The sequence below is a fragment of the Callithrix jacchus genome, chromosome 11 (genome assembly GCF_049354715.1).
Source record: "Callithrix jacchus isolate 240 chromosome 11, calJac240_pri, whole genome shotgun sequence".
Taxonomy (NCBI): domain Eukaryota; kingdom Metazoa; phylum Chordata; class Mammalia; order Primates; family Cebidae; genus Callithrix; species Callithrix jacchus.
Genome location: NC_133512.1, coordinates 108,486,722 through 108,504,333, shown reverse-complemented (window position 1 = coordinate 108,504,333; position 17,612 = coordinate 108,486,722). Strand labels below are relative to the sequence as shown.

General features: G+C 43.6%; 1 protein-coding gene across 2 annotated transcripts in view; it reads right to left on the bottom strand.

The window, feature by feature from the left end:
- Positions 1-1,081: 1,081 nt before the first annotated feature.
- KIAA1549 (KIAA1549 ortholog) overlaps positions 1,082-17,612 on the bottom strand; it is a 153,055-nt gene continuing 136,524 nt past the window's right edge. The window contains exons 18-20 of one of the 2 annotated variants that reach the window (XM_035254639.3): positions 11,623-11,780; positions 6,816-6,961; positions 1,082-4,834 (exon numbers count right to left, since the gene is read on the bottom strand). In XM_035254639.3, the coding sequence (XP_035110530.3) occupies positions 4,580-4,834; positions 6,816-6,961; positions 11,623-11,780 (559 nt within the window). In that variant the 3' untranslated portion in view covers positions 1,082-4,579. The remainder of the gene's footprint in view (positions 4,835-6,815; positions 6,962-11,622; positions 11,781-17,612) is intronic. The other variant, XM_035254640.3, reaches the window with a different exon arrangement.

Genomic DNA, 17,612 nt, shown 5'->3' with positions numbered 1-17,612 from the left:
GGGAGTTAAGACTGAAGTCCCCCTACCCCTGTGCCCAGAACCTTAACCAGCTTTCCTTCCAAACGGCAAATTCATTCATGTCTGAGAATCTAGTATGAAAGGGGTAAGAGAGGTTTACGTAATGATTAATTTGTGAATTACCACCAACGCATTGCAAATCAGTATCCGAATGACTGGTTTGGTCTCTGGAGCACTTACTGTGCAAATGCAGGAACAGTGACCTCGTCCACGGGAAATGCGAGACTCCTGCAGCACAGAACTGCTGGTTTTAGCCCAAAGCCTTTGGTGCCTACCTTTGCCTGTGCTTTGCCTCACAGGCTGCATGCCAGGAAATATCTGGCTGGCAGACACCCACAGCTTAAAAGCCACCCAAATGAAAACACTATGAAATTAATGAAATTTGGAGAAAACCTATAGGTAGCTGTAAAAGAAGCTGAATATATATATTGGTAGCTCACTAAGCTCCACAAAGGATTTGGCCAAACACAGCTGAGATCGGCTCAAAACAACGACCTCTGTGTCATTCTCATCATTTCCATCCTCTTCCCTTGCCCCCATCCCCACACTGGAGCACTTCCTCTGTAGATCTTCACAGCCCTGGTCATTTCCTTGCTGTATGACTGCAAAAGCATCCTCCCAGCACCTCTTCCTTCTCTTCCAAAACTCCCTCAATAGTACAGTCGGGGATTCTGTCCCCATATTAAGGTGGATCAAGATCAGGTTTGTTTTCACTGGCAGCTTCAGCCCATGCCTATAGCCTTTCCCAAGCCCACACTCAGCTCTTCCTTCCACACCATTTGCCTGGGTAGCTGCCCTGCCTTCAAAGTCACTTCTGAAGTTGACAGCTCCCCAGACCCTGCATTTCCAAACATGCAGCTTCCGTAACTTCTTCTGGGTACCTAATGCCTTTGTGTCTTTTTTTTTTTTTTTTTTTTTTTTTTTTTTGAGACAGACTCTTGCTCTGTCACCCAGGCTGGAGTGCAGTGGTACAATCTCAGCTCACTGCAATCTTTGTCCCCCAGGTTTAGCGAGTCTCATGCCTCAGCTGGGACTACAGTCATGTGCCACCACACCCGGCTAATTTTTGTATTTTTTGGGGAGACAGGGTTTTACCATGTTGGCCAGGCTGGTTTCAAACTCCTGATCTCAAGTGATCCACCTGCTTCAGCCTCCCTAAGTACTGGGATTACAGGCATGAGCCATCACGCCTGACCTCTTTGAATGAATCTTATTGATGCTATTTATCTGTATCTTCCATCTTTTATACCCACTAGTATTATCTTAGATTCTAAAATCTCAGAAGGCAAGGCTCATTGTCTGCTGGCTTATTAGGGGCCAGAGACGCCAGAAAGTCGGGAGCAGAAAGATGCTTAATAATTGCCATTTGAAAATTAGTGAAGGGAGTGAATTTAAAGCAAAATGGGAGTGAGGAAATGAGTCACACAGAACTTTCAGATTTGCTCATCACCCACGTGTGAAGCCACTCACTGCAGGGGCGTAGCGTATCACAGCGCTCATCCTAGGGCATCCACATCCATAGCACCGTTACATTTTCACGGTGCTTTACACTGCCCCCTCACAGAACATTTGCACACATGATCGCATCTGATTCTCACAACTGGGGAGCCTGGAAGGTGGCTGGGGAGGCCTGTTCTTGTTTAGCTGATGGGGAGAATGAAGTTCAGAGAAGGAATCTGACACGGTCAGTGAGTGACACAGTAGACTCTGGAAAAAAAAATCATGTCTCCAAACATTCTGACTCAAATGTACAGTTTGTGTTACCACTAGAACTTTTTAAAACAGGAAAAAAGAATAGACACAAAATTCAACTGTTCATTGTAGAGCGCTTCCAGAAATGGACTCCAAAGCCACACACTGTCCACACGAGAACCTTCTTTTCACGGATCACGTTAACTGAGTGTCTGAAGATGCCCACACGGCTAGTTTGTTCTGAGTTTGGTGATTGGTGACACTGTTGTGGCAGGCCTTGAGAGGAAGCAAGCGCAAACCACCTGTGCTTTATGACCACCAACAGAATGCCAGTGATCGGGGCACCCGGGGTCTGCTCGCACCGCCCCGTAACTACTGGCTGTTTATTACACCTCATCTTTGGTCTGGACATCCGTTTAAAGGTATATTGTTTCTAAGAATAAAAATACAGTTAAAATCCCTTTATGGTAGTTTGAAAGGCATCGAAATTGCTGTTACAGTCAGCCCACTTGAAACAGAGCCCTCTTTCTGCAACGCTCAAAGGAGGTCACCATGTTTAATATACGCTATGTGCAAACCCTTATGGCACCACACAGAACTGGAAGAGAAGGGGCCATTTATCCCATTTGCTGTCACATGATTTGAATTCATTATACGGTGTCCAGAATAAAATTCTGCTTGGATATCTGAAGTTCTTAATACAATATTCAGCAAACCTGGTATTTCTGGGTGACATGCAAAGAGAATCCTTCAGTTTGGGGAGAGCCTAGTATTAAACCAAGACCACGATGTCAAGCCCAGAAGGGGGCCTTCTCTCCAATGCTCTGTGGAGCCTCTGAGGATCGCCTGACAAGATGCCACCCGTCCTTTATCATCCTTGAGAGACTTACTCTCCAGCACCCCTTCTGTTTCAGAGGTGTCCAGATGAAAACTGTCTCCACCGTAACCCCAGAACCAACATTCCTCATATTGTAAGACTCTAAATCTGTAAGACAGGCCTGAAAGGCAGTTTTGAAATCCAGTGATTCCATTTTGGAAACCTGTTTTAGCTGTTTTAGGGATCTCAAAACTTGGCACAGATACCTAGGTTTTGACTAGTCAGAGCCCCAAATTCTAGCCCCTCACCTGTTATTCAATTAAAAGTACAGTCATGCACACATAAGGATGTTTCGGTCAGTGACGGTCTGCTTATTGATGGTAGTCCCATAAGATTATAAAACTATTTTTACCATACCTTTTCTATGTTTAGATATGTTTAGATACACAAATACCACTGTGTTCAGCACAGTAACATGCTGTACAGGTTTGCAGCCTAAGAGTAAAGACCGTCACACAGCCTAGGTGTGTAGTATGCTAGACCATGTAGGTTGTTAAGTACATTCGAGAACGTTGGCACAGCAACAAAACAGCCTGATGACACATTTCCCAGAACGCATCCCCATCGTTAAGTAATGCATGACTGTATTCGTTGATCTAATAAAAATGGGTTCATAGTGAAAACTCTCTTAGCTAAGCCTGCTTTTCTTCTGAGTTTCACTCAGGTACCAGAAAACAGAATGGCCCTTGTCACTGTTTTCATTACCATGATTTGGAATGTGGGGAAATGTTCACATCAGGAGTAAATCTTCATCGAGATGATCCCCTCTTAGGCCCAAAGAGCGTAAGACAATTTTAATAGCCACTCGACAGAATAATAGCACAATAAAATCAGAAATGAGAAGCAACTCTCTCCTTTCCCTTGAAGTCTCAAAGCTCTTTTACATTGCTTGATTCGTTACAGAGAGGCTGAGCTGAACTCAATTTCATTTCCAGGTTTTGAACACAGGGCATGTGACTGGTAGAGATATATGCATAACAATTTGGTGGTCCTGGGAATTATTACATAACTTTTGCTTACAGATTTCTCCATTCGAACATAATCTGTGAACAAATCAACAGCAAAGTGGAAGAAAGGATCAGTGAGGACCGCTCAAAAGCCTCATTTTGTAGGACTGGGCTTAGCGATCGGTGCTGAACTGGGACGTGGCCAGGAGTTACGTCCGCCCAATTAAGAAACAGCAAAAGTAATTAAGAACAGAGATCTAATCTTCGATCTGTATTTGGGATAACCAAATAAATATTCAGCTTTTCACCCTGCTTTGGGAGGGATTTCTTTTTTTCCAGGACAAAATGAAACCTTTAACTTCTTCCACTGAAAGAGCCAAAGTTGCATCTCAGACTTGAAGGGGAAGGGCCCTTGGAACTGTAGCACCAGGAGGAGGAGGAAGAATGCAGGTGATGGCTTCGCGTGGAGTCATCAGGCTCTACAACCTATCATTTGGTTTCTCACTAGTAGCTTTTTAAAATTCCCAAACAGTCTTAGTATTCTTGTCATTAATGTTACTATTAAAATAAGTTCCTATGGAGTAAAAGAGAAAAATCAGGCTGTTCATAAAATGTCTTCAAACCTCTTCTCAGAAAACAAAGCAGCAGGTTCATCGTACACGTACCAGTCTCCATCCCATGGAAACGCTTGGTTCCTTTCATCCCTATGCCATCTATACATTTTAATCACTGCCTTTAAAAAAGAGACCAATGCAGTCCTTTTGTTAGCTTAGCTTCATGTTTTGTTTTTGTGAAGTGCTGCTGGCTTGTGGCCAAAGTACATACATTTCAACCGAACCCAAGTGGTCACACAATTGCCAGCCCAGTGAAAGGCTCACGAGCTGTCACATGACTTATGGCATCTTGTAAATCGCAACTTGCTCCCTCCGGCGGGCAGGCTGCCCAGGAGGTGCTCCTTCCTCTTACAAACACCCACTCAGTTGATTTCCTTTCGGTCTTGCTTCCACGGGAAGCGGATACTTGGCAAATCTGCAAGGCGGGCCAATCAGCTGTGGAAGTTCTGCACGGTGCTCTGTTTCTGGGAGAGCCGGAGAAGCTCCTCGCGGATCGCTTTGATGAGAGAGGCTGAGGAGTGGCCGGGCTGCAGGTCTTCCGTGGAGCTGGTGGGGTAACCCAGCCCAGGGCCCTGCAGCCCCCGGTGGGGGAGGTTCCCAGGAGGAGCTGAGGGCTCCCTGCCTGAAGTCCTTGGCACCTGAAATAGCGGTGAAGAAGAATACTCTTGATGTCCGAGCATGTGTGTCTGAAAAACACGGCAAACGTTACTGTACTTCCTAAAGAAGGAAAAGCGGGAACGTCAGTGCAAACTGGCTTTGGGAAGGTTCCCAGGACCGCCCGCATTCATCCACGAACTCAGCCCTCCAACAGGGCCCTGCCACCTATGCCCCATGTGGAGGTGAGGGGTGAAGACACCAGGGGGCTGGGGAGAACAGGGAGGGGGGAGGCTGGAGTACCGCAGGAGGTAAAAGGCCGCATGATATCTGATTGCTGAAGGAGGTAAGTGGATCCACGCAAGACAGACAAGGGGGACAGCTGCCTCTGCCGTGGACTGGAGCCCATGAAACCATCATCCCCCGCTTTATCTAGCTGCTGTGTGTGTGTGTGTGTGTGTGCGTGTGTGTGTGTGTGTGTGTGTGTGTGTGTCTACTGGGGGCTCTGTAGAGCCTTTTCTTAAAAAGTTATCTGCACTAAAGCATAAGATAGTGTTGCTGAGATTTGCAGCATACAGATTAATTTGGCAGTAGTTTCACAAGAATTATTACACTTTTCAAAATTTTTTTCATGTTTTTTTTCTCAGTGGAAAAAAATGTCTCTTTGCATTTATATGTAAGAGTACTTAAATCTTTGTACTAAAAAACGTATGCTGGGGCCAAGTTATTCATGAGCCAAAGATGGCATTCCAGCTCTAGGTTCTTTCTACGTTCCACTTCTACAAATAGTGACCAAGTGGTGCTCCAAAGTGGATGTGACAGGAAAATCTTAACACCCCACACCAGGCACGGTGGCTCACGCCTGTAACTCCAATCCTTTGGGAGGTCAAGGAGAGAGGACTGCCTTGAGGCCAGGTGTTCGAGACCAGCCTGGCCAACATAGTGAGACCCTGCCTCCATTTTTTTTTTTAAATAAAGCAAAACACCAAAACCAACCCCAAATATCTCATGAAGCTAAGCTGGGCAACATGAAAACAAAAAAAGAGAAATGGCAGCAAACTGAAAGCAGATACCTGAGACTATAACAATGTCTCTTTTAGGGAAACGTCATATTCTAAAGTTAGTGTCCTTTCATCAAGCAAGAGCATCCAGCTATGAAAGGAATTTAGTGTGCCTGTTGGGAAGGTACAAAAATGCAACGAACGCTGTAGCATAACGATAAGGATAAAACAAAAAGTAATATTCTGGTTTTCATTTTCAACTTCATTAATTTATGCCCCCAGGATGTACAGTTCTTGAGAAAAGCAAATGAAAGCACTTGTAGGAATCACCAGTGCTCACACTGAGTGAGCGAACAAAGTCTCAAAAAGAAAGCCTGTGTCTTAAAATGTCCCAACTGTGTGCTTATTACAAAATTACCTACTCATGCTCACAATACAAATGACGTTAATAAACCCACAATGAATCACAAATGCTGTAGAAGAGCAGGAATTTCTATACGGCGATCCCACCAAACGTGAACTCCAGAGTTTAGTCAACTATAGATTCAAATTTACTACTGAAAGCTTGAACTCTGCCTCAAGAAAAATTGAATACTTCCCAAAAGCAAGATGCTAAAACCGTAAACAGAAACACAAGCAACTGGGAAACGTGAGAGAGATTTAAAGTTTTTTTGACGTCGGTTTTAAAAAGGGACCCGCAAAGCAGAAGCTGCTAAATTGAGGGATTACGTCTACATTTGTTTTTCTTTGAGACAGAGTCTCATACTGTCACTCAGGCTAGAGTGCTGCGGTACGATCTTGGCTCACTACAACCTCCGCCTTCTGGGTTCAAGTGATTCTCCTGCCTCAGCCTCCCAAGTAGCTGAGACTACAGGCACCCGCCACCACGCCCAGCTAATTTTTGTATTTTTAGTAGCGACCTGGTTTCACTATGTTGGCTAGGCTGGTCTCGAACTCCTGACCTCATGATCTGCCCACCTCAGCCTCCCAAAGTGCTGGGATTACAGGCGTGAGCCACCGCGCCTGGCCTATATCTAAATTTTAATTGATGACTCAAACAGGAGATACTCACGGCCTCTCTTCGCCCCGCTTCATCTTCCCCGTACAAAGGCCAGCCTGGCGCTCCATACTGGCTGCCTCTGCTTGATGGGATTTCTACCGGCTGAGCTCCCATTCTGCTGGCAATTCCCACCTGCGTCAGGTGCTGGATCTGGGAGCCTAGAAGAACACGGTGGAGTGGCCTGGTCAACATTTTAGGAGAGTGTGGCTGCCGAGGAAGACACTGTCAGCTCTGACCACTGCACTCCTTCAGGACTAGGGGTCATGACTTGGTACCAGTTCTAGCTCCAGAAATCTCACCTCACCTGCCATACTGTCGGCATTTCCTGAGGGTCCGGTAGGTAGGGAAATGCACCACGGAGCAACATGGACCAGGCGATCAGAATAAACAAATGAAAGAAGAAAATCCCACTGCAAAAAGTCTGAAACAGAATTCTTGATCCCCGACATTCACCCCGCCTAAGCCTGTCCCCGTTTCGCCATCCCCATTTCCACACAGGACTATGCAGTCCTACTTGCTCAGATCTAACAAACTATACCCTATGCCCAATTCCTCTTTCCTCGGGCTTCCTACCAGCCCATCAGAAAGCCTGCTGGCTCCTCTCCTGAAGTGCTGCGTGAGGGTGACCCCTCCTCCCTGTGAACACAGCAACAACCCAGTGGAACCCCCATCCGAGCCCTGATACAACTGTTTCCCCATGGGTTCCCCATGCCTAGGCAGGGTGTATTCCCCCCAAAACACCCTGTCGGAAGCCACTCTCAGCTCTGACCAGTGCACTCCTTAAGGGCAAGGGATCACTACTCAGTACCAGTTGTATCTCCAGAAATGGTATTTCCTAAGAGAAATAAACCATGAGCTTCCTGGTTCCTGGACTCTGATTTCCTTTGAATTCAGAGGCTGACAGTGCTTGCCCTTATTTTTATGGCTAGACCTCAGGACTGGGGATAAATAGTACAATAGAAGGTTCTTCCATTCATCTCTGTAGAGGTTACCAATAAGGAGCAGCTCATCGATTAAGAAAGGAGTGAAAGATTTGGAGTCATCGTGAAGCTGAAGCCTGGCTCTTTCTTGCTTGTGGCTTTGAGAGTCACAAGGACCTGGATATAAAATATGCTTATTTTTTTCCTTAAAAGGCAGGATATATATGTATTTAAATTCAGCATTTTAAAGTATATTTTCATTATAACTCATATTGTATTTGTAATGTAGCCACAATATAATTAGAACCCGTCCCCCAGTTTCATCGGTGCAGTGAGCTGGTGACAGAGCCAGGGGACTCTGTAGAGCTAATTACTCTACTACACTCATACGCTTAGACATCTGCAGCCTCCCGTGGCTATGGAAGCCAGGTAATAAACGATATTTTTCTCCCTCATCAACTTGTGGCATATGGATATACACCTATACTGTGAATTAAGGGAGAAAAAAAGTGATCCTTAAGTACTGTGAAATAGAATGCTTATTTCCGGCTGGACACGGTGGCTCGTGCCTGTAATCCGAGTACTCTGGGAGGCTGAGACAGGTGGATCAACTGAGGTCAGAAGTTTGAGACCAGTCTGGCCAACCTGGTAAAACCCTGTCTCTACTAAAAATACAAAAATTAGCCTGGCCTGGTGGTGGGCACCTGTAATCCCAGCTACTCAGGAGACTAAGGCAGGAGAATTGCTTGAACCTGGGAGGCAGAGGTTGCGGTGAGCCGAGATCATGCTACTGCACTCCAGCTTGGGCCACAGAGTGAGACTCCAGCTCAAAAAAAAAAAAAAAAAAATTCCAAATCTGCTATCATCAAACTCACCTGTGATGCTCCAATTGGAGCTACACCGGCTCCAAGTGCCCAAAGCTAAGAGAGGCACCTCCTCCATCTTTAAGTCTGTCCTGACTCCAGGTGCCTAATTAACAACCTCAATTATCTCAATTCTTTAAGAGATGGGGTCTCACTATGTTGGCCAGGCCAGTCTTGAACTCTTCCTAGCCTCAAGAGATCCTCCCATTTTGGCCACCCTCCATGATGGGATTACAGCTGTGAGCTACAATACTTGACCAACAACCTACAATAACCAACCACGTTAAAAAAAAAAAAAAGAACTCCTTAATGGTTCTATTTGGATATTTAATGATAATTAAAGTCAGGAAAAGCTGTCATGGCTCTGGGCAGAGCAATGCCCTCTACTGGAGCACCAGGTCAGTTACTGAAAAAACTGAACGATATTAAAATGATCAGGACTACTAGCACTCCTTGCCCAACGGGCGTTGTCTGAGTGAATCTTGCAAAATGCTGTAAGAGCAGCGCAGTGTTGCCCCCATTTCCAAAGCCTCAACCAACTGCACAGGGAGAAAAGCACACCTCCTATGTAAAGCCACTATAGTAATGGAAATCATCATTTGGGAGGATTTTTGTATCCTGTGTTGTTCACGTAACAATACAGCACGGGCTTCCCCCGTAAGTCAGCACTGAGCCAAGCAGGCCGGGGTTTGCATTCCAGCTCAGCCACCGACAAGCCCTGCGGCCCTGAGCGACTGGCTACAGCTACCGCTGAGCCTTGATTCCTCACTTCTCCAGCAGGGATAAAACATCTAACTCAGCCGGGCAGGGTGGCTCACGCCTGTAATCTCAGCACTTTCAGAGGCCAAGGCAGGCGGATCACCTGTTCACAATCAGTCCGGTCAACATGGTGAAACTCCGCCTCAACTAAAAATATAAAAATGTGCCGGGTGTGGTAGCATGCACCTGTAATCCCAGCTACTCAGGAGGCTGAGGCAGAAGAATCGCTTGAACCCAGGAGGCAGAGGTTGCAGTGAGCCGAGATGGTGCCATTTCACTGCAGCCTGGGTGACAGAGCAAAAACTCCCTCTCAAAAAAAAAAAGAAAGAAAGAAAAGAAAAGAAAAAGAAAAAGAATCTACCTCAGAGGGTTATTTCAAGGATTAAAAAGAGATAAAACAGATCAAGCATCAAATGCATAGGAGGCAACTGGTGAATCTCAAATTCCCCTTTTCTGGCTTTTTATGACCTCTTCATGTTAAGTAGCTGCACGATTTCCTCAGGGATGGCCTTCCTACTAGGTATATCTAGGGAAGCTAACAATCCTTTGCAATTATGCAAATAATGCTGTGATAAACATCTTGACACATCTTTCCCCCCAATATTTTGGATTTTAGGAGAGTGAGCCTGGATTTCCAAAACTGGAATTACCAAATCAAAGGTTTGGTAAGTCCTACTGCCAGACTGCTTTCCAAAGTTTAATAATTTACATAACAGTGACGACAGTCATGGCAGCTGATTTATTGAAAGTTTATGCTATGCCAGGCACTATTTCGAGCACTTCTGTCATCTTTTATCAGCCAAACCACCAAGGAGGTGAGTACGAATATCCCTAGCACAGATGAAGAAACTGGATGCTAATTTTACCACACCACATTATTATAAAAATAATTTCATGATTGAAATGCTGTGTTATGGTATTAATTTGCATTTTAAAAATAATTTTAAAACTGGACCTTTTTCCTTTTCCCACTGACCTTTCCAGGTGGGCCCACTTAATTTATATGAGGTGTCTTCTACAATAAAAACACTTCTTGATCATGAGGTGCTATAAATTTCTCCTATTTTCTTTTTTTGAAAATAATTGGCAATTTTCAGACATACACATGTTTCATAAAGTTCTATAGTTAAAAAGGTAATCCTTCTAATAGATCTTAAACATTTTCCATAAATTTTTACATAATTTCACCTAATAGAAATTTAAAAATAATTTCCTTTTGAATGTTTGATATGTGTAATTTCTATATTCTTTCAGATTTAAAAAAATTTTTTAAACTTTTTTTAGAGATGGGGTCTCGTTATGTTGCCCAGGCTGGAGTGCAGTGGCTATTCACAGGTGCAATCCCACTACTGATCAGCATGGGAGTTTTGACCTGCTCCGTTTCCGACATGGGCCGCTTCACTGCAACCTGGCGGTCCCCAGCTCCAGTGAGGTCACCATATTGATGCCGAACTTAGTGTGGACACCCAATCAGCATAGCGCACTACAGCCCAGAACTCCTGGGCTCAAGCGATCCTCCCACCTCAGCCTCCCGAGTAGCTGGGAGTACAGGCACGTGCCACTGCGCCCAGCTCTTTCGGATTTTAAATTAAAAATTAATACATCTGAATTTTTCTTAGTATATATGCCATGTAGGGAGGTTCAAATATCTGGCAATGAACAGGGGAATCAAGGCTCACTGCAGACCAAAGCACCTATAAAGTTCAGGAAATCCTACAGGATTCCAGGAGACATGATTTGTTTTGCAGACTAATAGACAATGCAAGATAAAAGAATTTCCTAGAAAAATCATAATGAAAAAACTCAACCAATTATTGCAAGTTTCGAACTGGCTTAAACTACTTGCTTTTGTTTGGTTTTGAGATAGAGTTTTGCTCTGTCACCCAGACTTTAAGAGTTGTTCGTCACAAGCTGAAAAACACACCTTCTTTAAAACTAACTCTTGTTTTCATGCCATCCAAAGTGCCCAGAGCGAGACCTTTCATTTACAGTAAGGATTTGGAAGCATTTTTCCTGGAGGGAGCATGCTGTGAATTTCACACGAAGGGGCTGGTTCCAGAGCCAATCGGCAGACAGCAGCTTTAGGAGCTCAGCCTCTCTCTCCCTTCCCACCTCCATCTCGGTCAGGATCTGAGCAGAAACAACCCTGAAAAACGGCAGAGGCCCCTGCACGCTGGACACTGACACTCTGAGAAGCCCAAAATCAAGTTTCTTTCAATTTAGCCAAAAAGTAAATGTCCCATAGCTCAGAAATGCAAGCTAAACAGCCACATATACCTGTGGTGCCCCCGACAGGCCGAGGCCGGGCCACCGACGGCATCTCCTCTGAGTAGATCCCTCGGGCAGCAAACGGGGCTTCGGCAGACGCCTGTGACTGCTGGGAGTCAGGAGGCACCAGCTCTGAAGACTGCAGCAAACCGGGGCTAAAACCTGGTCTGAAGGCAAAGCAAACAGGCACATCAAGACTCCACTGCACCCTGGCCCTGGTATTTCATGAGGTCCCCCCCAACTCTACAGAAAGGTAACACTTATTTGTCTACCTGCTTGACCATTTCCTCTCCTGGAAGGGGAAGAGATGTCCCTCCTGCTCCCTGAGGGAAGGGACTTCTCTATTTGTTCACTGCCCTACCTCCAGCACTAAGAACAGTGCCTGCAGTACAGCTGATACTGACAAACCCAGGGCCTGCTTGTCTTCAGCACCTGCCTAGTGCTGTGCTTCCTACCCCAGCTACATGTTGGCATCACCTGGGAAGCCTGAAAAAAATCACCACGCTCACACTGCATCCTAGATGAGTTCAAACAGAAGCACTAAAGGTGAGACCAACATGGCGGTAATTTTTAAGACTACACATGATCCTGGTGTCCATCAAGGCTGAAAACCAGTGTTCTAAAGCAGCGATTTGAAACTTTTATTTCCAGACCTCTTTTGACTCATAAAAATTATTGAAGACTCCCAAGAGCTCTTGTTTATGTGGACTGTACTGATATTTACCAGATTAGAAATTAAAAATGTAAATACCTACTTTTCAAATTTATTTACAAGTAATAATTAAACATATATTAACACAACTTTTTATAAAATTAACTATATTGATCAATCTCCCCCTCAAAAAAAAGCAGTGAGAAGACTAGCACTATATTGTTCAAATTTCCTTAATAGAAGGATCCTCATATAGTTTGTATCCTGTCAGTTGCTGGATGTTAGGAAGAAAATCTGGCTTCACAGCATACATAGTTGGAAAAGGAAGGAGTATTTTTAATAGCCTTTTCAGATAATATTAAAAAAATATATTTCAGCTGGGTGTGGTGGCTCACGCCTGTAATCCCAGCACTTTGGGAGGCTGAGGTGGGCAGATCCTGAGGTCAGGAGTTTGAGACCAGCCTAGCCAACATGGTGAAACCCCGCCTCTACTGAAAATACAAAAATTAGCTGGGCATGGTGGTGCATGCCTGTAATCCTAGCTATTCAGGAGACTGAGGCAGGAGAATCACTTGAACCCAGGAGGCAGAGGTTGCGGTGAGCCGAGATCATGGCTGGGCAACAGAGTGAGACTGTGTCTCAAAAAAATAAAAAATTCAGACATTCTTCTTGACCACACCAAAATTCAACAAGCGGCAGCTCTTCAGGGGTCACTTGCAATGTGGAATCTGAAATGATATTGGTGAACTTTTCACACTCTGTTACACTAAAACCCAAAGCTCCCTCTTGCACTTTGAGTGGATCTCTAACCCATGCCTGATCTTATGACGTCATTTGGAACACAGCTCACTGAGTTATGCAAACTTTCTCAATATTGTTACCTCTCATTTTGCAGCATTGAAAAATCCCATTCACTAATCTCATCATCGAACTCAGCCAGAAAAGTCTTGAAGTACTAGGAAGTTGTCACGTTCACAGTGGCAGGCAGACAACTTTCCAAAATTCAAATTTTCACTTGAAAGCTCGTTTTATCATTAGCAACAAAGACTGGCAGTTGTTTTTCTTGAAGTGACAGGCTCACTTCATTCATTTCCAAGACAGTGCCTGCCAAACATCCGGGTCTGAATAACCACGTCTCCCAGCTGTTTGTTCGGGTAAAAAACATAAAAGCAGTTGGTTCAGTTCAGTCTTAACTCAAAGAATGGGAGCAAACGCTTTTCCTTCAAAATTCTATATACCACAGAAATGCTTTCTATGTATTTCCTCTTTTGTCCCACAGACTACTAAAGACTTAAGAGTCTAGGTTTAATAAGATTTATGATTTTGATTATGTCACCAAGGTCACGCTAACATAAAACCGGCATTTTTAAGACTGTGATGACACAGCAGTGAAGAATACGATGACTACTCATACAATTTGGTGGCACTGCCTGGATGCACACTAAAGACTAGCAGTTTTGGCTGGACACTGTGGCTCACACCTGTAGTCAAGGCAGGCAGATCACCTAAGTCAGGAGTTCGAGACCAGCCTGGCCAACATGGCAAAAACCTGTCTCTCCTAAAAACACACAAAAAATTAGCTGGGCATGGTGGTGCGTGCCTGTAATCCAGCTACTCAGGAGGCTGAGGCAGGAGAATTGCCTGAACCCAGGAGGCGGAGGTTGCGATGAGCCAAGATCGCGCCATTGCACACCAGCCTGGGTAACAAGAGCGGAACTCCGTCTTAAAACAAACAAACAAACACACACACACACACACACACACACACACACACACACATTAGCTTGGGCGTGGTGGCACACGGAAGTACTCTCAGCTACTCAGGAGGCAAGGCATAAGAATTGCTTGAACCTGGGAGATGGAGGTTGCAGTGAGCCGAGATCATGCCACTGCACTCCAGCCTGGGCAACAGAACGAGACTCTGTCTCAAAAAAAAAAAAGGGGGGGGGGAAGATTAGCAGTTTCACCCACCATTGCTTTGCATTTCGGTACAAATGTCAATACAATGGAAAAAGGAAAGTAACATCTTACTAATATGAAAACTGTCTTGATCTCACAGACTCTCCCCTGCACCTGAAAAGGTCTCCAGCACCCTCCAGGAGTCTCAGAACCCCACCCTGAGGACCACTCTATAGTTCTTTGCAAATGATGCTGAACCAGTAATTCACAGATTTCACCAGTTTGGTCAGAATGTAGACTAACCTGCACTTATTGTCCAATGTGATTTCTAGAGTGTATCTCAAACTGAAACCCAGGTTACCTGTGTTACTCTTTTTAAATAACTGTGCTGTTTTAGATTGGCCTCAGAGAGGGATGTGTGACACCCGACTTTATAGATCTAAGAGCTTCCCATGAGGCATGCTCCTCCTTCGGGACCTGTAAACTGGAATCCACACCTCACCTAACCACAATATCTGGACCATCCACCCACAAACTAGCTCTTCCCATTCACTTAATTCCTGCTTCTTTTCCCCCACCTCTTGCCTACATTTCCATCTCTTTATTCTCAACAGTTAAGACTGGTTTGCATTCCAACACTCTAAAATCCTTTAAAGTGGGTGATTATACGATTCATCATCCACATCACAACACTTTTGAGGGTGAAAGCTATTAATAATGGGACTAACCTGGGTAACTGGACCCGTTTATATGGTCATGGTCCCCATCCCTAACTTCTGCCCTGCATCACCTGACCTCACCTTGCCAGTTTCACCTTTGCGGCTTTTGGACCACAGAGCTGTGTGGTAGGGGAGGAAGGCTGGAGAAAAGCAAAGCAAACCACTGTGAAAATGATGATGGATTTTCTTAAAAAATAGAAAAAGTAAGTAGGAAGCAGATAACATTCCCTCTTCTGTGTGACTACTGGTCACTGAAGGGATGGTTGGGTTTGATTTCTGAGATTCACTCTGTTTTACTGCAATGCCAGCTTTGTAATAAACCAATGTCCACACATAGGTGGTCGACTGGTGTATTTCCCTTGCCTCACCGCAATGCTGTACCATCTTAATCACTTGACAGTAATGTACAACATTTAGAACGGTCCAGCACCTTCTTCTTCTCTCTCAAGATGTCTGTCTGGGCTATTCTTGGTCCTTTGCATTTCCAGATAAATTTTAGAATCTGTCTGTCAGTTTCCACATATTAAAAAGAAATTACTGAGATTTTGAATGGGATTGCATTGAATCCACAAATCATAGGAGGAGAAATAACATTTTTAAAATATTGAGTTGCCCAATCTGTGAACATCTTTCTTTAGAGGGCTTAAACATCTTTTCTGTTTGTTGCTTATATAAAACAGATTTTTGTAGACTGATTTTATATCCAGTTATTTTGCAATTTAGTTAGCTTGCTATTTAGCAATTTTGCTAAATTCTAACAATTTGTGAATTGACATTTTAGGATTTGCTACTACAGAATCATATAATCTGTGAATAATAACACAGTATTACTCCTTTCTTTGAATTCTTTACTCTTTTCATGTTTTTCTTGCCTTATTACAGGGTAATTTTGAATAGAAGTCATGTGAGCAGGAAAGTTTGACTTGTTCTTGCTCTCAGAGAGAAGGCTTTTTAACATTTCACCATTGAGTAATTTTGTCAAGATATCTTTTAGCAGAATAGACAAGTTCACTTCTATCTTTGTTTGCCAAGATTTTTACCATAATTGCATGTTGAATTTTACCACCAGCTGTATCTATTGAAATGACAAGTTTTTCCTCCATTATTCTCCTTAAAGTAGTAACTATACTGGTTGGTTTTTAAATGCTAAATCACCCTTACATTGCTGGAAAAAAAAATCCAATGTGGTTGTAACATGATATCCTTTTTTTTTTTTTTTTTTTTTGAGACGGAGTTTCGCTCTTGTTACCCAGGCTGGAGTGCAATGGCGCAATCTCGGCTCACCGCAACCTCCGCCCCCTGGGTTCAGGCAATTCTCCTGCCTCAGCCTCCTGAGTAGCTGGGATTACAGGCACGCGCCACCATGCCCAGCTAATTTTTTGTAATTTTTAGTAGAGACGGGGTTTCACCATGTTGACCAGGATGGTCTCGATCTCTTGACCTCGTGATCCACCCGCCTCGGCCTCCCAAAGTGCTGGGATTACAGGCTTGAGCCACCGCGCCCGGCCTACATGATATCCTTTTGTATCTACTGCTGAGTTATGCTCACTGATATTTAGTTTCAATTTTTTTATATCTACATTCATGAGAAAATGGTCCTCAATTTCTTTCCTGCAATGTCCTTGTCCTTCTTGCCCTTGTCCCTGGTATCAAGGAGATATTGGTTTCATAAAATGAATTGGGAAGTGTTCTTTTTCTATTTTGTGGAAGAGTTTGTATAATACTGGTACCTCTTCCTCCTTCAGTGTTAAGCAGAATTCACTGTTGAAGCCACTGGACCTGGAGTTTTGTTTGTGGGAAGAACTGTAATCATAATTTCCACTATTCAAGTTTTCTATTCCTAGAAATTTTTCCATTCCAAGAAAAAAAAAAAAATTTGAGACAGGGTCTCACTATGTTGCCCCGGGTAGTTTCAAACTCCTGAGCTTAAGTGATTCTCTCATCTCAGCCTCCAGAGTAGCTGACATTACAAGCATGCATCACTGCATACAGCCCCAAATTTATTAAGAAAAATGGGTTTATAAAATCTCCTTTTTAATGTCTGTAAGATCTGGATTAATGTGTCCTTTTAATTTCTCTTATTGATAATTTGTTGCACAGATTATTTGATCAAACTTGTGAGAGTCTATCAATTTTATTAGTTTTTAAAGAACTAACTTTTGGCTTTATTAATCCTCTCAATGTGGTATTTATTTTCTATTTCATTAATTTATATTATTAGTAGTAGTATTTCTTTACTTCTACTTCCTTTACATTTAATTGGATCTTTTTTTATATCTTGAGGTGGATGCTTAGATCACTGATTTTCAGCCACTTTTCTTTCCAGTATATGCATTTAAGACAACAAATTCCCCCAAACACTGCTACAGCTGCATCTCACAACTTTTGATACATTGTATTTTCATCATTATTCATTTTAGGATGTTTCAATTTCCATTTTGATTTCTTCAGTGTATCATAGGTTATTTAGAAGAGTACTAATTAATTGGCAAACAGAAATTTTTCTTTTTTTAACTTTCATTTTAGGTTCGGGGTATACGTACAGGTACCTTATAAAGGTGAACTCACGCCACAGAGGTTTGTTGTACAGATTATTTCATCACCTAGGTACTAAGCCTAGTACCCAACAGTTATTCTTTCTGCTCCTTTCCATCTTCCCACCCTCCACCCTAAAGTAGGCCCCAATGTCTGTTGTTCCCCTCTTTGTGTCCATGAGTTCTCAACATTTA